This window comes from Ranitomeya variabilis, chromosome 1 (genome assembly GCF_051348905.1).
Source record: "Ranitomeya variabilis isolate aRanVar5 chromosome 1, aRanVar5.hap1, whole genome shotgun sequence".
Lineage (NCBI taxonomy): Eukaryota > Metazoa > Chordata > Amphibia > Anura > Dendrobatidae > Ranitomeya > Ranitomeya variabilis.
In genome coordinates this window covers 165,678,631-165,698,729 of record NC_135232.1, presented here as the reverse complement: position 1 = coordinate 165,698,729, position 20,099 = coordinate 165,678,631, and the positions used below count along the sequence as shown (strand labels likewise).

General features: G+C 43.0%; 1 protein-coding gene across 3 annotated transcripts in view; it reads left to right on the top strand.

The window, feature by feature from the left end:
* MCC (MCC regulator of Wnt signaling pathway) overlaps positions 1-20,099 on the top strand; it is a 452,211-nt gene that overhangs the window by 208,527 nt on the left and 223,585 nt on the right. Inside the window, exon 1 of one of the 3 annotated variants that reach the window (XM_077290479.1) lies at positions 14,178-15,390. The exons of the other annotated variants lie outside the window; for them this stretch is intronic. Within the exon in view, the coding sequence (XP_077146594.1) occupies positions 15,379-15,390 (12 nt within the window). The 5' untranslated portion in view covers positions 14,178-15,378. Of the gene's footprint in view, positions 1-14,177; positions 15,391-20,099 lie in introns of those variants that run through there. 3 annotated transcript variants of the gene reach the window in all.

Below are 20,099 nucleotides of genomic sequence, written 5' to 3'. Positions count from 1 at the left end.
CCCTGCTTAGGCCTCTATCATACTTGCGTCGTTTGGCATCCGTCGCAATCCGTCATTTTGGGGAAAAACATCCTGCAAATGTGCCCGCAGGATCCGTTTTTTTTGCCCATAGACTTGTATTAGCGACGGATCGTGACGGATGGCCACACGTCGCATCTGTCGTGCAACGGATCCTTCGTGTTTTGGTGGACCGTCGGCATGAAAAAACGTTCAAGTGAACAGGTTTTTTGTCCGTCGCGTCCACCATTTTCGACCGCGCATGCGCGCCCGAAACTCCGCCCCCTCCTCCCCGGACTTCAGAATGGGCAGCGGATGCGTTGAAAAACTGTATCCGCTGCCCACGTCATGCACAAATTTCACAACGTGCGTCGGTACTTCGGCCCGACGCATAGCGACGGACCCGTACCGACGCAAGTGTGAAAGTAGCCTAACAGCTGATTGCATGGCTTAGTCCAGTCAGCTGAGTCCTTATACTGCTGGCTTACACTGTTTGACTGCACAGTGATGCTGAAGCTGGAGGCAGGGGGAGTGTCTGACAGACATTGAGGGTGTGGTGTCTGTTGAGACTTTTTTTCTCCAGCCTCTGCCAGACATGAAAACTCCAGACAGGTGTGAGCAGCTCATCCACAATCGGGAGAGATGGTTACATCCCCAACTGTGGGATCTCGGCAACAGTGCAGAATTCTGACAGGGGATATATTACAAACACTGCATTTTGCAGCCTAGGTACACATACAGAATAGGAAAAAATCCCGGACAACCCAGAAATGTCACCACATTTGACCTATCTAAACTACACTGCTCAAAAAAATAAAGGGAACACTATAATACCACATCCTAGATATCACTGAATGAAATATCCCGGTTGCATATCTTTATTCATTACATAGTGGAATGTGTTGAGAACAATAAAACCTAAAAATGATCAATGTAAATCACCTCAAATGCCTCAAGACAAGGAAATGATGCTCAGTAGTGTGTGTGGCCTTCACGTGCCTGTATGACCTCCCTACAATGCCTGGGCATTGTCCTGATGAGGCGTTGGATGTTATCCTGAGGGATCTCCTCCTGGACCTGGATTAAGGCATCAGTCAACTCCTGGACAGTCTGTGGTGCAATGCGGCGTTGGTGGATGGAATGAGACATGATGTCCCAGATGTGCTTGATTGGATTCAGTGCTGGGGAATGGGCAGGCCAGTCCATAGCATCAATGCCTTCATCATGCAGGAACTGCTGACACACTTCAGCCACATGAGGCCTAGCATTGTCATGCATCAGAAGGAACCCAGGGCTAACTGCTCCTGCATATGGTTTCACAAAGGAGGGCTGTGCGGCTCTCCAAAGAAAGGCCTCCCCACACCATTCCTGACTCACTGCCAAACCGGTAACGCTGGAGGATGTTGCAGGCAGCAGAACGCTCTCCACGACATCTCCAGACTCTGTCACGTCTGTCACATGTGCTCAGTGTGAACCTGCTCTCATCTGTGAAGAGCACAGGGCACCAGTGGCAAATCTACCAATCTTGGTGTTCTCTGGCAAATGGCAATCGCCCTGTATGGTGTTGGGCTGTGAGCAAACACCCACTTGTGGACTTCAGGCCCTCACAACACCCTGATGGAGCCTGTTTCTGACAGTTTGAACAGACACATGGGTATTAGTGGCCTGCTGGGGGTCATTTTGCAGGGCTCTGGCACTGCTCCTCCTGTTCCTCCTTGCACAAAGGAGGTGGTAGCAGTCCTGCTGCTGGGTTGTTGCCTTCCTACACCCCCCTCCATGTCTCCTGGTGTACTGGCCTGTCTCCTGGTATCTGCTCCATGCTCTGTACACTGTGGTGACAGACACAGCTACACTTCTTGCCACAGCTCGCATTGATGTGCCATCCTGGATGAGCTGCACTACATGAGCAACTTTTGTGGGTTGTAGAAAACGCCTCATGTTAATTGTACAGGACCTCTAGGGGTGAGAGCAATGACAAAATGCAAAAGTGACAAAAACAGCCAAAAAAGGATGAAAACAGAGAAATGGTCTGTGGTTACCCCCTGTAAAACCACTCCTTTATAGGGGTTGTCTTGCTAATTGCCTATCATTTCTAACTGTTGTCTGTTACACTTGCACAACAGCAGGGGAAATTGACAATTAGTGTTGCTTCATAACGCGATAGGTTTATTTCACAGTTCGTATGATTGACTTGTAGTTACATTGTGATGTTTAAGTGTTACCTTTATTTTTTGAGCAGTGTATTAATATGGACATGCGAGCTAAAGGATGCTGAAAACTGTCTTACCTGTGTGTCTCATATCAGTTGTGGTGTTGCTGAGAAATCATCTTTTATCACATTATATAAGTGACCTTTTCCAGGCTGTGGAGAGGATGATGTCTGGATGATAATTTTGCCTCCATTGCTTATTTTACATCAAGGGGGAGTTACCAGTGTGAGACATGTAACTAACAGAGAACAGGTGAAATGAAATTTATCTTCTTGCAAACACATTTTTTGCTTCTATCTCAGCTCTGCTGTATTGCAGCAATATTGCAGCTCTGTCTGCCTGTAAGCTGAGGCTGAGAGGAACCTGCAGATGTCAGGTGTAATCACACACAGCTCTGCAGTGAGATCAGAACAGAGTGGCCATCACACTGGTAACTCCCCCTTAAATTTAAAACAAGCACTGGAGGCAGAGTTATCTTCCAGTGCCTGGAAGAGGTCATTTACGTAAAGTGATAAAATATATTTTCTCAACAACAGCACATCTGATATGAGGCGCACAGGTAGGACTTTATTCAGCTGCCTATAACCTACCTGTATGCCCATATTAATAGCTTAGATAGGTCAAAAAGGATAGGTAATCAACGTCTGATCGGTCGGGATCTGACAACGGACATTGCTGCTGATCAGCTGTTATGCGTTGGTGATGGCTGCCGACGGTAAGATTTTTTAACTTGCGGAGCTCCTCTGTCTTTCTGATAGTATCCGCCTCCTAGTCATTTCAATAGGAGGCACTGATGTGTAGTACCCTGCGGCAGCCACTACCTGAAGACGGCCTGCTCTGCAAGTGAGTATTTCCGGCTGCCGACCCCGATAGGAACTGATTGGCCGGGGTGCCAGCTGTCAGACCCCAACCCATCAGACATTGATGACCTAATCTAAGGATAGGTCATTAATGCTAAAGTAGTGGACAACCTTTTAAATTAATACATACCGTATTTTTCGGACTATAAGACGCACCCAGGTTTTAGAGGTGGAAAATAGGGAAAAAAATATTTGAAGCAAAAAAATGTGGTAAAATATTTAATAACATACTATTATATGTGGTGTTATTATATATAATAGTATGTTATTATGTTGGAAGCTGCGGGACCAGTGTGGTGTCTGTGAAGTACTATATGAAGATACTGGAGGGTGAGTATAAGAATGGGGGCACAGGGCTTATATTGAAAGCACCACTCCAGCACTGCAAAATAACACTGGAGTGCTGCTTTAAAATCCCATGGGAGAACTATAACTCCCAGCATGTCCTGCAGATCCTATGACATGCTGGGAGTTATAGTTCACTAAAGGAGTGGCAGAGTGCTTTATTGTGTTTTGGAAAGACTAACCTCTTAATTGTGGCAGCCACTGTGGTGAGGTAAAAGTATCCCATGACTGCACACAGAGCCCTCCCTCTTGTTGCCTTTCCACAGCACAGGTAATGGAAGCCTGCAGATTCTAGTGTTGGAGTCTGAAGGACCTGTGATGATGTCAAGAAGAGGCAGGGTTCTGTGCTGCCATGTGATGCTCCAGCCCGCCCACTTCTGACATCATCACAGACCCTCCTTGTGCACACTGCACAGTACTCAGCTCCAGCCCAGGAAGGTATGCAGCGATCTCCTCTCCCCCGAACCCTGCTGCTGCTGCCTCCTCCTCCCCCGGACACACGGATCTCCCCAGCTGCTGCAGGAATCAGCGCTGAGGAAACCATGTGTGTCCCTGCTTAAGTGCAGTATTCATTTGCTGCTCCTGGCTCACCGCTCAGCTGATAGGTGGGCGGGGAGTAGCTAATGAATATTCACTGCACTTAATCATCAGGACCACATGGTTTCCCCAGCGCTGATTCCCGGCAGTGGGGACATTTTTCTGCCTCCTGAAGTGGGATAACAGTGCGATCCCACTCGCTGCTGCCCCCCTCCCCACATGCTACATCCCTACCATAAGACGCACCCACACTTTCCTCCCAAATTTGGAGGAAAAAAAGTGCGTCTTATGGTCAGAAAAATACGGTAACTATCTTTTCACTAGGAACTTAATTGCATATATTCTACCTTTGCTCTTTCCCATGCTCCGGCTTAATTCACAAGCATCTGACGAGATTAGTACTCTGCCTGAATTTAATATTGAGACTGTATGTAGCACCTGTTGTTCCCATCCAGCTGTGCATTATTCCCCTTAGAGCCAGCAGTATCCAAAGTAGAGAATCTCTGCTCCGACTAGAAAACCTATTTCACTTTCACAGATTTCTGCCAGCAGTTCGGAGAAACCTACCATTGAATGTGACAGAGGTATCTGTCTGCATTTTTCCTGGGATTTATTCTGCTGTGTAATGAAGACGTGGTTATTGTTGATCACTGCTTCTCCGTGTGTACCCAGTGAATTATGTTTTCCCCAGTGTCCTTGGCGCCACCTAGAATTGATTTAATTGATTTGTTATAAAGCATACAGAAGAAGGAACCAAAACCTCAATATTGCTGTCAGTGTCTGCAAGCATAGTTAATTTCGAGATGATTAATTGTATCAAGCAGCGCGTCCTCCACCAATGGTCTGTAGGATTCGGCCTTCGTGGAATTGATGCTCTTCGGATGAATTTTCCTGTCTTGTGTCTGACCTGACTTTGTCTTGTCAGTGCTTAAACACAAGTTGTCGGGTTGCTGATAAACTTTTTGATCTGTTCTATTTGACAAATCGTATCATGCAGCAGATGGCAACCTGCAGTCTGAAAAACAGCAACTACCGTATTTTTCGGATTATAAGATGCACTCCTCCCAAAAAATTTTTTGGGGAAAATGGGGGTGCGTCTTATAATTCGAATATACCTTGCGCATGGACAGATGGAGATCTCAGGAGATGAGTTCTCAACGCCAAGATCTCCATCCAGCTGAAATCTCATCTAGAGATCTTCATCCTGAGATCACCATCTGCGCATGCACCGTCCCCGGCGGCGGCCATTTTCCTGGAAACCACAGCACATTGAACCGTGGAAATGCCGGGGCTCTGGCCTGCCGCAAAATGTTGGCAGAGCTCTGGGCAGCGCCGGACACCCACCCACGCAGCACCGCTGGGCATCCTTAGTAAACTAAAACATAGAACTATAAACTTACATCATGACACAGTAATCAACCAGTCTGAGCAAAAAAAATGCTGCTTTACACTATACAATCTAATCAAAAGAATTGAATAATTTGAATAAAAGAATATTATTTTTTTTAGAGCTCTGACGTTTTCAGAGCTCTGAGTTTTCAGAACTCTGGAGTCTGAGCAACAGCTAAAGACGTTCCACGAACAGTTTAATCAATTTCATCCCACCATCAACTTAACACTCAACTACTCCTCTACCGAAATTAACTTTTTGGACACCATCATTATGTGCAGAACAATGCAGAACAATGAAATAGAGACATCCCTGTGTCAGAAGCCAATCGACCGTCCAACATACCTTAAATGGCACACTTTCCTTCCAAAACATTATAAAAAACTCTATACTCTACAGCCAAGCCATCAGATACAATCATATATGTTCCAACCCCATGGATAGAGATGAACATCTTGGTCGCCTCAGAAAGACCTTTTTGAATCAGGGCTACCATCCAAGAACAATTGAAAACCAGATCACAAGAGCCACCAGAATATTAAGGAATCACCTGCTACATTATAAAGCTGAAGCAGAAAATAACCGGGTACCTCTAGTAGTTACCTACAATCCAAATCTGGAGGTGCTAAGGGGAGCTGCACGGTAATTACAACCTTTGCTACAAAAAGATGCCCGATTATAATCCAATTTTCTAGACCCCTACTACTGTCTTTTAGGCAGCTCCCAAATCTAAAAAGCATCATTGTCAAAAGCTCCCTGTCCTCTCCAACAGCTGCAGGAACCTTTCCTTGCAATCAGAAAAAATATAAAACTTATTTATTTATAATGACCACGGACAAGATAAAGATCCCCAATTCACATCAGGACTACAATATGCCAGGTACTTTCAGCTGCATCACATCTAATGTGGTGTGCCTAATTATTTGTACCAAATGTCCAACTGGGAGTCTGTATGTTGGTTAGACGGAAAAAACTGAGAAAAAGGATAAATTATCACCGCCACACAATAAAAGAAAAAAGAATGGATCTATCTGTGGCCAAATATTTTTGTATGCCTGATCATAGCACCATGGACCTGAAATTACTTGTGTTGAAAGGTAGCTTCAAATCTCAGAGAGACAGGAGAATCTAGGAGTATAAACCTATGACGACCTTTGACACACTTAGTGCAGGAATGAATGTGTCTCATGGATTTATGTCTTTTACATCAATTAAGGAATTTGTACTTCAGACCTTATGCAGGCATCATAACATAGAACCACACCCCAATCAGAAGACAATAAAACATTCACTCCTTATCTACGAACTGTTCCAATATTGATGGACACAACTGTTTATCACTCTCCCATGATGACAGTTCTGTTCTGTGTTTGTGTGTATAAATATGTGATTCTTCTTCAGATGTTGTATTAGTCTATGCCTGATGAAGAGGCCTGATTAGCTTGCAATTTACCAGCTTTTCAGTTAGCCATTAAAATGTATCAACCACTGAGGACTCTCAATTCCAAATGTTATTCTATTTACTGGCTAAGGGTACTGTCACACAGTACCATTTTGATCGCTACGACGGCACGATCCGTGACGTCGCAGCGATCGTATGATTATCGCTCCAGCGTCGTAGACTGCGGTCACACGTTGCAATCACGGCGCTGGAGCGATGCCGAAGTCCCCGGTAACCAGGGTAAACATCGGGTAACTAAGCGCAGGGCCGCGCTTAGTAACCCGATGTTTACCGTGGTTACCAGCGTAAACGTAAAAAAAACAAACAGTACATACTTACATTCCGGTGTCTGTCCCCGGCGTTCTGCTTCTCTCCACTGTGTAAGCGCCATAGCCGGCAAGCACAGCGGTGACGTCAGACGTCACCGCTGTGCTCGCTTTCCGGCTGGCAGACGCTCACACAGTGGAGAGAAGCTGAGACGCTGGAGGACAGACACCGGAATGTAAGTATGTACTGTTTGTTTTTTAACGTTTACGCTGGTAACCACGGTAAACATCGGGTTACTAAGCGCGGCCCTGCGCTTAGTTACCCGATGTTTACCCTGGTTACAAGCGAACACATCGCTGGATCGCTGTCACACACAACGATCCAGCGATGTCAGCGGGTGATCAAGCGACGAAAGAAAGTTCCACACGATCTGCTACGACGTACGATTCTCAGCAGGATCCCTGATCGCTGCTGCGTGTCAGACACTGCGATATCGTAACGATATCGCTAGAACGTCACGAATCGTACCGTCGTAGCGATCAAAATGGTACTGTGTGACAGTACCCTAACACGGTACCAAGATATCTGTATATCCTGTATTAGAATAGTATGGTAATTGTCTACTGAAAAGATCAGAGAAAACATCACCCTTTAGCATTAGATAGCCCAGAGAAAAACAAACACATTTGTCAGACAGAATTTATTAGTGCTCTTTTCAGGTCATCATTGCACAGTAACAGAACCAGCTATAACACAAGGAAAATAAGAAAATCTTTTCATTTACAATGTGAAATGTTGACAACTGAATTGAACTTTTTCTATATGAACCAGCAGGGTAAATAAGATACAGCAAAAAAATGTTGCCCATAACTATACTAGAAGCGAATCCATCTGCAGTATCGTAATTTGAAAATGTATGTAAGTAAATCTGCATGGACCCAAAGGACCTAGATAAATTGATAAATATTAGTAGATGGAATATATAGTCCAAAATGAGATTATAACTACATTGTTACTCAAAAAATAGCTGGAGATTAGTATAAAAGGCTATCAGTCATTTTTGACTGATCAGTACAAGTGTAAAAAAAAAAGTGGAGCAAAACGTAAACAAAAAAGAAAAAAAACAAAAAAAAATACCCATAGTAAGAACCCTTCAAATGAGGAAAAGTCAATTAGCCACAAGTTTTAGAACCGAATAATGAATATTTAAAAAATAAAGATTCAAATTCGGTCATTTTTATTGAACAGAACAGCAGGGTTAAGTTATTGTAGTGTTTATTAATGTGCATTTATTCATGCATATGTATTTGTATATGGGATCTTTATTCATTTTAGGGTGCACTAAGAGAGGTTATAGAATCATGGAATGTTAGAATTTGAAGGGACCTCCGGGGTCATCATGTCCAACCCCCTGCTCAATGCAGGATTCACTAAATCATCCCAAACAGATGTCTGTCCAGCCTCTGTTTGAAGACTTCCATTGAAGAAGAAATCACCACCTCTTGTGGCAGCCTGTTCCACTCATTGGTCACCCTCACTGTCAAAAAGCTTTTTCTAATATCTAATCTGTATCTTCTCCCTTTCAGTTTCATTCCATTGCTGCTCGTGTTTCCATGTGCAAATGAAAATAAGGATGATCCCTCTACACTGTGACAGCCCTTCAGATATTTGTGGACATCTATTAAGTCTCCTCTTAGCCTTCTTTTTTGCAAACTAAACATTCCTAGATCCTTCAATCGTTCCTTGAAGGACAAACTTTGCAGTCCACTCACCATCCTGTTAGCTCTTCTCTGAAGTTACTCCAATTTTTCCATGTATTTTTTAAAATGTGGTGCCCAGAACTGGACATATTATTCCAGATGAGACCTGACCAAGAAGGAGTAGAGGGGGATAATTACTACACATGATCTAGACTGTATGCGTCTTGTAATACATCCTAAAACTGTGTTTGCCTTTTTTTGCTGCTGCATCACACTGTTGACTTATGTTCTGTCTGTGATCTATTAGTATACCCAAGGCTTTTTCACACATGCTGTTGCGTAGTTCTTTTCGTCCCATTCTATAGATATACGGTAATTGTAGTTTTTCTTGCCCAGATTTAGAATCTTGCATTTCTCCCTGTTAAATACCATTCTATTAGTTGCTGCCCATTGTTCAAGCTTATCTAGGTCCTTCTGAATTCTTTCTCTGTCTTCTCTAGAGTTAAGGTACCGTCACACTCAGCGACGCTGCAGCGGTATAGACAACGAGCCGATCGCTGCAGCGTCGCTGTTTAGGTTGCTGGGGAGCTGTCACACAGACAGCTCTCTCCAGCGACCAACGATCAGGGGAACGACTTAGGCATCGTTGAAACTGTCTTCAACGATGCCGAAGTCCCCCTGCAGCACCCGGGTAACCAGGGTAAATATCGGGTTACTAAGTGCAGGGCCGCGCTTAGTAACCCGATATTTACCCTGGTTATCATTGTAAAAGTAAAAAAAAAACACTACATACTCACCTTCTGATGTCTGTCACGTCCCCCGCTGGCGGCTTCCCTGCACTGAATGTGTCAGTGGCGCCGGCAGTAACAGCGGTGACGTCACCGCTGTGCTCTGCTTTACGGCCGGCCGGCGCTGACACATTCAGTGCAGGGAAGCCGCCGGCGGGGGACGTGACAGACATCAGAAGGTGAGTATGTAGTGTTTTTTTTTACTTTTACGATGGTAACCAGGGTAAATATCGGGTTACTAAGCACGGCCCATCGCTTAGTAACCCGATATTTACCCTGGTTACCAGTGAACACATCGCTGGATCGGTGTCACACACACCGATCCAGCGATGACAGCGGGTGATCAGCGACGAAATAAAGTTCTGGACTTCTAGCTCCGACCAGCGATATCACAGCGGGATCCAGATCGCTGCTGTGTGTCAAACACAACGAGATCGCTATCCAGGACGCTGCAACGTCACGGATCGTCGTCATTGTCGCTGCAAAGTCGCTTAGTGTGAAGGTACCTTTAGCAATCCCTCCTAGCTTTGCATCGTCTGCAAATTTGATTAGTTTACCTTCAGTTCCCTTATCTAGATAATTTATAAAAATGTTGAACAAGGCTAGAGCCAGAACAGAGCCTTGTGGTTCCCCACTTGAAACACTTTTTCCAAATGTATGTCCAATACAAATGTCCTAGCTTAGGGGAATGAGTAAGGCAGAAGAAAACTGTGGGGCACTGTGATTTCTTCTTCATACTCAAAGATGAAATTTGTGAAATATTTGTCGAGGTAATGTAGAAGTCATGGAATTCCTATATGTAATATTATCTGGCATATTTATTGAAAGCGATACAGTAGACAGGAACTCGAGTGGTTAATGTCTCCCAGTTCCCGTAACATGCTGCTGGTGTGATCATGAACATGAAACAGGCCTCATACAGAATACCGCCATGCTAATGGGTGACTTCAGGAATTACTGGTGTCAGCAAAAGCCACTTACAATATAATGTATTATGCCGCCATACTGTGCTTGTAGTCCGGGCATAACACTTGCATTGCTGATAGTGCTCAAATATGTAGGACGCCCTGTGCACATTACGTAGTGTATTTCCGTAAGCACTTATGCATACTGACATATTACATCCTGAGCGTTTTAAGAATCCATAAGGGTATGTGCACACGTTGCGAATTTCCTGTGGATCCACAGCGTTTTTTGCGGTGCAGAAACGCTGCAGATCCGCAATTGATTTACTGTACAATGTAAATCAATGAGAAAAAAAAAACGCTGTGCAGATGTTGCGGAAAATTCCGTGCGGGAACTCTGTGGATTAAAAAGTAGCATGTCACTTCTTTTTTGCAGATCTGCAGCGTTTTTGTACCCATTCCATTATAAAAAAAAAACGCTGATAATCCGCAAAAAATCCGCAGCAAAACCGCACCAAAAACGCTGCGGAACCGCACAAAAAACGCGACAAATCCGCAGCTGCATTTTCTGCCAAAAGATGCAGAATCCGCACCAGACATTCCTTAGGCTAATCTGCAACGTGTGCACATAGCCTAATAGGTGCTAATAATTTTTTTAGGAGTGTCTGCTGTGATTTTCTATGCTCCTGATTTCGTGCAGATGTCTAGCTTTGGGGGGTACATAAAGGCAATGCTCTTTCACAGACATTTTCCTCTGGATGTGTCAGCACATTACTGTATGGAGATATTACACAGCAGCAAGTGCAATTCTTCTGACTTCAAAGAAAAGGCCTACAGGGTCCATCTCCGCACGTCTTCATACATACTGTGCATGTGCGCTATATTATATCTATATACACTAGTGTGAAAAACGCTATACTGACCGTGCGTAGATTCACTTTAATGCTGAAATACTATCAGCAGGTTTTAGCTACCTCATCTGAGAGCAGCAATAATGTAGGAGAAGAAACTCTGACTCCAACGATGTATCACTTAGATTACAGTTTGCAAACCCAATCCGAGCTTTTAGATTAAGGGTATGTGCACACGATGCAGATTTAGTGCAGAATTGGTGCAGAACTGCAGCAGATTTTTCTGCTGCAGAAACGCTGCAGAACTGCACTGTGATTTACAGTACAATGTAAATCAATGGGAAAAACAAAAAGCTGTGCACATGGTGCAGAAAAATCTGCGCAGAAACGCTGCAGATTTCAAAGAAGTGCACGTCGCTTCTTTTGTGCAGTTCTGCAGCGTTTCTGCTGCAGATTTTTCTGCACCATGTGCACAGCTTTTTTTTTTCCCCATTGATTTACATTGTACTGCACAGAAACTGCACAGAAACTGCATAGAAACTGCATAGAAACTGCACAGAAACTGCACAGAAACTGCACAGAAACTGCATAGAATCTGCGCAGAAACTGCATAGAATCTGCATAGAATCTGCATAGAATCTGCATAGAAACTGCACAGAAACTGCATAGAATCTGCGCAGAAACTGCATAGAAACTGCACAGAAACTGCATCAAATCTGCAGATGCAGATTTAGTGCAGAAAATTCTGCACCACATTTCCTACGTGTGCACATAGCTTAGAGTGAAGCAGAGCTGAGGAAGCTGCCACGCTCACACCACAGCTAACCCCGCCCACTGCAGGCTCTGCATGTACAAAGTCCATAGACCATGAGGTGCTTAGTTGCTGGACTAGTCCGGCAATGTTAATCTTAGTGATAAATCCTTCACAGTTAGTAAACAACAGCAGCACTTTGACAAGTGACACGCTGAATTCTGTGTTTCAGCCTCTATCTCCTGCTGTCTTCAAATTACTTGGCAAAATCCTGCTGACAGATTTCCTTTAACCCATTTCTGCCATTGGACAGAATAGTACGTCCGATGGCAGATCCCCCGCTTTGATGCGGGCTCCTGTGGTGAGCCCGCATCAAAGCCGGGACATGTCATCTGTTTTGTACAGCTGACATGTGCCCACAATAGTGGCGGGAGGAATTGCACTCGCCGCTATTAACTAGATAAATGCCGCTGTCAAACATTGACAGCGGCATTTAACAAGCGCATCCGGCCGGAAATGCGCGCACATGCGACCCCCGTCATGTGATTAGGGGTCATCGGTGCGTTGGCATAACAACCAGAGGTCTCCTGAAGACCTATATGGTTGTTGATGCCAGATTGCTGTAAGTGCCACTCTGGTCGGCGCTCATAGCAATGCAGTAAATCTGCTACATAGGAGCGATCTGAGCATCACCTCTATGTAGCAGAGGCGATCGAGTTATGGCAGCTTCTAGCCTCCTATGGAGACTATTGAAGCATGACAAAAGTAAAAAAAAAAAATGTTTTAAAAAATATGAAAAGAAAAATATAAAGGTTCAAATCACCCTCCTTTTGCCCCATTCAAAATAAAACAATTAAAAAAATCATACACATATTTGGTATCGACGCGTTCAGAATCACCGATCTATCAATAAAAAAAAAAAAGAAGAAAGGATTGACCTGATCGCTAAACGGCGTAGCGAGAAAAAAATTCCGAACGCCAGATCCTGAAAAATAGAGACGCTGCGGGTCTCGGAAGTTTGGATTTTGTTTTCACCACTTAGATAAAAAACAACCTAGACATGTTTGGTGTCTGTGAACTCGTAATGACCTGGAGAATCATAATGGCAGGTCAGTTTCAGCATTTAGTGAACCTAACAAAAAACAAGTGTAGGATTGCACTTTTTTTTTTTGCAATTTCACCACACTTCGAATTTTTTTTTCCATTTTATAATACACGACATAGTAAAACCAATGGTGTTGTTCAAAAGTACAACTCATCCCACAAAAAATAAGCCCTCACATGGCCATATTGACGGAAAAATAAAAAAGTTATGGCTCTGGGAAGGACGGGAGCAAAAAACAAAAACGCAAAACCAAAAACCGCTCCGGAGGTTAAGGGGTTAATAATGCAGTATATTATATATTTGTGTGTTACAAATGCTGCAAATACTGGCACTAGACTTTCCCTACTTCCTAAGAAATGCCACACTTTGTCCTGTGCTTCCGGATGTGACGGGTAACATTGGCGATAGGTACAGAAGTGAGGAATAGCGCTGTCTCATGCTGCTGCATTACTCTTTCTGGCTGTGGACTAATAGACTGAGCTATAAATCTGGGGCATTTCTGCTTCAGGAGTGTGGTCACTTTGTCTTCCAGATTAATCTATTACCGTACTAAAACGCTATTTCTTCCACATGACATTTTTCTTTAGAGCTGAGGAAGAGGGAAGTAAACGGGGAAATGCCAGGCATACTGCTTTGTCCGGAGTTCCCATTGTGATGGCTTTTTCTGTTTTTTTCTGTTTTCCTCTGTGTAGTTGACTTTTGGCCAGGTTCTTCAGTCCTATAATGCAAGTGGTGGAGAAGAGGAGTTACGCTCTACAACACACAACAGTAAATACCAACAAACCACAACAAAAGTGCTAGCAAATCTCCTAAAATAATTTCTTGAAAATATTAAAACGTTGCAAGGTAAATAAAGATTCAAATAAATGCAGAGTATCCAATTAATAGGGGTCACAACTATACATAAATAACATGTCGGCCAGGACTCTGAATTTTAAGGGGGCGACGAGGCTTGGGTGAAACGCGCGTTGGGGCTGGGGATTCACACTATACAATATCCTATTTGGGGGCATCACTTGATGTTAGTATTGTGCCTGCTCTGTGGTCCTTTTTTCCTTAGTACATACCATCTTATTTGTTAAAATCCAGAGTCCTGGCCACACGTTGTTGTTTGTGTACTTTGTACATTTACAACATGTAATTTATGTATACTTGTGAGAGCTTTACCAGAACGGTGTATAGGAAAAGTAATTTAAAGGGGGTTTTAAATCTTTCTTCAGGAGTGCACCACTCCACAGCCTTCCTGCTTGCCAGGGACTGCGTTGCGCTGTTGATGACAGGCCGTTCAGGGTGGCAGGAAGGCTGTGTCCCTGTCCTTAACTGTGCACTCTCCAAGCTGTGCCTCTGCAGTATAGCAGAAGTTCAGGGCAGACGGAGTGAGCTTGTCAGCTTCAGATCAGTTCTTATTAATTGTAAAGCAAAGAGATTGTAAGCGCACGTTCTTTGACTGGGAATCCGACCACCTCTGAAGACATTGGAGAGGTGGCTGGTAACGTAGGCAACTGGCAACTCACAATGGATTTTAAAATCCTTCTGTTCTTGAGAATAGAGAGGACTTTTAATAATTACAATTTTAAATTTTACCCATTTAATATGAGACAACCCCCTTAAACCTGTCCATTTGCAGCAAACCTTTAACCAGGGGTCTTGGAAAATGTGCTCTGTGATAGGAGTGGATGCTTTACATGATGCTTCCACCTTTCCCTTGCTCCGGTCTTTATAAATCTCTCCCAATGTATTCAGAATCTCCCCAGAAGCCTAATAGACCATGAAGAAGAAAACATAAAAAACAAGGATGACTGTCTTATTTTAATTTGCTGAGAGGATTTGTTCTATGCTGTTAGGCAAGACTTCTCTGTTTGGTAGTAATGGTCTGTCCCTTTTGTTGCCATTGTGCATTACCAGCGAGCAGAGGGACTCCATTCCCTGGAGCAGCTGTCACCTTTTCTTACTACTCGGGCTCGGCACCAGGGCCTGACCCTGTTCCTCATGTAGGATAGGTTGTGATTACTAAGATTCAGGGTGGGACCTCTCAGATTTCCTTTTAGGAAGTTGGCTGTAGGGTGTCGGAGACTGGTTGCTTCACTCAGACTGCAGTGTACAGTGGAGGGAGGCGACTGTGAGAAAGTTCTGTCTTCTCACCCTTCCTAGAGTTACCGTGCCGGGGAGATCCACGTTACTGTATGGACTTAGGAAACTTTTTCCTCATTTAAGGACATATTCAGACCTACATGAAGCCCAAGGTAAGTGTAGAATAATAAGAACAAGGGTGAAATCTCATGTGTGGGTCTGTAGATTGTGAGGGAAAGCGCCACTAGTCATTCATGGCATATTCCCAACCATGGACCGCTGCCATGATGAGCCCCCCTGTAGAGCAGAGATGGATGCCACAAGCATTTCAATTGTTAACACTTTAGTGTGTTTCAGGTCGATTTAAGTGTTGTACAAATTTCCAAATTTGGCAAGATACCTAGTTTATTAAGCAGCATATGCATTATTAATAAGATGTGGTCATATTACAGTAACACCTAGTGAGTGATTTATAGACTTGTGTGACTAGTGATCCCACTTAGTAATGTACCGAAAATGATTCTCTAATAATCTGCTAATAGTATAATCCTACATGGCAAAAAGCAGGGATATTGTTATTATCCGATTCCCGTTATGAGCGATAGTAAATTCTAAGGTTAAATATCCATGGATTCAATGTTACCAAGTATACAGCTGCCCTGTGTGAATGGGAGCTTGTGGCCCCTCTCCCATAGGTATACCTTTTACAAAGTGGTATTTATTTTCCTATATTCCTGGAGTTTAGAATGGTTTTGTTCTACACTACATACTTGATGAAATTACTTGCTTTGTGTCATAGCTGCGATTTATATTCTGCCTGGGAAATCCTTTTGTAGGGAGAAGGGCCTTGTAAGTCATGGATCACAAATGGCCCCTATGTCCTCTCCTTCCAACAAACCATTCTGACCGGAGGGCACAGTGGTTAGTAGATCAGTAGGAAATAGGAGTCGGCACCTGTGACTTTTACAACCACGCTCTCTTGTCTTTGGCTTCAGAGTGTTCTGGATGGGGTACAGAAATTTTTTATTGCATTTCCATCCTTCAGTTTGTAGTAAAGAGAAATGTTGATCTTTTCCAATGGGGCAAGCTCTTGGGCTGATTCACATTGTACAGTTTTTCACTATGGCTCCCTCCTATGCTGTCACTATGTTGGGTTCATAGTCATCCGTCATGTAACTGTTAGGCTGAATTCACACTTGGTGGTCAAGTTGTGGCTGAATATGGTTTCCCTGCACAATCGCTTAATCTTGCTGGGAAATTGCTGTTTCATCTGCAAAACTAGAGGGGCCATTAGGAAGGGTCACGTGCAAAACTAGAGGGGCCATTAGGAAGGGTCACGTGGTCTTTTGATTTGGTGAATGCACAAAATAAGGTGAAAAGACTGAAGCGGCACTGGGCTGTTGGGGTCTCGTGCAGCAGTGCGACCGCTGTGTGTGAATTTGAACTAATATAGCTGCATATACAGTTGTGCTCAAAAGTTTACATACCCCGGCAGAATTTTTACTTTCTGGACCTTTTTTCAGAGAATATGAATGATAACACCAAAACATTTTTCCACTCATGGTTAGTGGTTGGGTGAAGCCATTTATTGTTCAACAACTGTGTTTTCTCTTTTTAAATCATAATGACAACCCAAAACATCCAAATGACCCTGATCAAAAGTTCACATACCCTGGTGATTTTGGCCTGATAACATGCACAGAAGTTGACACAAATGGCTTTGAATGGCTACAAAAGGTAACAGCCTCACCTGTGTCCTGTTTGCTTGTAATCAGTGTGTGCATAAAAGCTGAGTGAGTTTCTGGGATCCAGACAGGCTCTTGCATTTTTCATCCAGCCACTGACATTTCTGGATTGTGATTCATAGGGAAAGCAAAAGAATTGTCAACGAATCTACGGGAAAAGGTATTTGAACTGTATAAAACATGAAAGGGATACAAAAAGATATCCAAGGAATTGATAATGCCAGTCAGCAGCATTCAAACTGTGATTAACAAATGGAAAATCAGGGGCTCTGTAAAAACAAAACCACAGTCAGGTAGACCAACAAAAATGTTGTCTACAACTGCCTGGAAAATTGTCCAGGATGCAAAGAAAGACCCACAAATAACATCAGCTGAAATGCAGGACTCTCTGAAAACTAGCGGTGTGGCTGTTTCAAGATGCACAGTAAAGAGGAACTTGAAGAAAAATGGGCTGCATGGTCGAATCGCCAGAAGAAAGCGCAAATGCCACAAAGTGTCTAGCCTACAATACACAAAACAGCACAGAGACAAGCCTCAAAACTTCTGGAACAAAGTAATTTGGAGTGATGAGACCAAAATTGAACGTTGTGGCCACAACCAAAAACATTACATTTGGAGAGAGGTCAACAAGGCCTATGATGAAAGGAACACCATTCCTACTGTAAAGCACGGAGGTGGATCGCTAATGTTTTGAGGATGTGTGAGCTCTAAACTTAGTCAAAGTTGAAGGAAAGATGAATGCAGCATTTTATCAGCAAATACTGGAGGCAAATTTGTACTCATCAGCCCGGAAGCTGCACATGGGACTTACTTGGACGTTCCAACATGACAACAATACAAAACACAAGGCCAAGTCAACCTGTCATTGGTTACAACAGTACAAAGTGAAGGTTCTGGAGTGGCCATCTCAGTCTCCTGACCTTAATATCATTGATCCACTGTGGGGAGATCTCAAGCGCGCAGTTCATGCTAGACAGCCCAGGAATTTACAGGAACTGGAGGCTTTTTGCCAAGAAGAGTGGGCAGCTTTACCATCTGAGAAAATAAAGAGCCTCATCCACAACTACCACAAAAGACTTCAAGCTGTCATTGATGCTAGAGGGGGCAATACACAGTATTAAGAAATGGGGTATGTGAACTTTTGATCAGGGTCATTTGGATGTTTTGGGTTGTCATTATGATTAAAAAGAGAAAACGCAGTAGTTTTACAATAAATGGCTTCACCCAACCACTAACCATGAGTGGAGAAAAAGTTTTGGTGTTATCATTCATATTCTCTGAAAAGAGGCCAAGAAAGGAAACATTCTGCCGAGGTATGTAAACTTTTGAGCACAACTGTAGTATTGGTCAGTACTTTACTAGATCCACTTATTCATTGAATTATCTATGGAAATGCTGTTATATAATGACTTATTAAGATGTCTGGTGAAGTGATCATACATTGGTCTCATTTTGCTATACCATCAGCCACACCGCACACTTTTTTTTTTTTTTGTAATAAAGATAGGCAATTGCGTTAAGGGTTTCTAAGTTTTAATATATATGTCTGTTAAAAAAAAAAATCTAGTGCAAACACAGCATGTATAAGTCAACAGCGGAACATAAATGTTAGATCAGTAAATAATGGTATAAAGGAGCATTCATCTGTCATCTGTTCGAGACATCTGTATAAAAGTGGAAGCAAACTTTACACTGTGCAAACTTTAGAAACCTATGCCACAGACTTTATACTGTATGTATAATATTAAGTATGGGCAATGACCATGTGTATGTATGTATATTAGCTCAGCTATAATAGGGAAATAAGTTTGCCTCTACTTTTTTACAGATTTGTCAAATGAATGACAGACGAATGCTCCTTTGTTCAATTCTTTACTGCTCTAACAAAATTAAATTCCCCTAGTTCACCAGTACGGGCTGTTTTTGCATTCAATTTTTTTTTTTTAACAGGCAGTATTCTGGAAAGGGAAAGAAAGTGGGTTTATTGCCTGTGGTTTGATGACCTCATAGTTCAAGTTGGTGCCTGACCCTGCACATGGCTTCCCCAGAAATAGTACATTTCTCTTTTACTGTGTGACTAGGTCGTTGTGTTGGACAAATGACCTCACGGATTTCCATCCATAAACTACCGTATGTATTTTTTCTTAGGCAGTCGGTCATATAGTCACAGCTACATTTACACATAGTCAGTATAAGGAGAATTAATTTACCGACATACATTTTAACCCGGAAGATTTTATTTTAGCAATAACTAATCTTAGAGATTAGTATCTATTATCTCCTATAAACATAAATGAGCCTTGCATACAGGGCCACCTCTCTGTTCCTGACAGCTTGAAATAGTCATGTTCCCATGATATTTATGGGTTCCAGTGTTGGGGTTTATATCCATTAGATATTTGGCATATCCTGCCAATCTGCAATAAATGTTCCGGATGGGACGTTATATAGAGAATAATTCATTATTAGTGGCAAGTATTTCCTGAATGTATAATATACTGCCCCATGAAAGGACAGTATAGGACGGGGACAAGTCCATGCTCCTAGTAGCCAAAATGCCACAAAAAGTACATGTTTGGTGCCATTTGACCAATGGGACTCTGGAAGGATTTGGACAATTAGACCGCTGTATTGATAATAGACATGCCTTGCGGTACACACAATGTGTTTTCAGTCTGAGTGCTGTCCGTGAAAAAAAAAACTGACTACACTCAGACCAATGTTATTCAATAGAGCTATTAAGATTTTCTTATTTTTTTTTGAAGGGGGGGGACCGAAAGTCCGCGTTAAAAAAAAAATATATATAAATCAGAGCATACACTACTGCTGAACTGCAAAAAAAAAAAATACATGGACTACACATCTAAAAATCGTACTTTGATTTAATAGCGCTAGGAAAAACTTAAGATTAAACATTCTCGCTGTATGAAGCCCACTGCCACGTCATGGCGAACCTCTCAGTGGGTCCCTAACTTTTTATAGCCTTAAATGTCGCCCGCCCTGCTTGCGTGCTGTCCCATCACTGTAGTTGGCGCATGGGGCCGCACCTTTTAAGGTCAGGAAAAAGTTAGAGACCCATTAAGAGGATGTTCGGTCTATGTCTTTTTTTTTTTTCTACAATTAGGTTGTTCACTAGT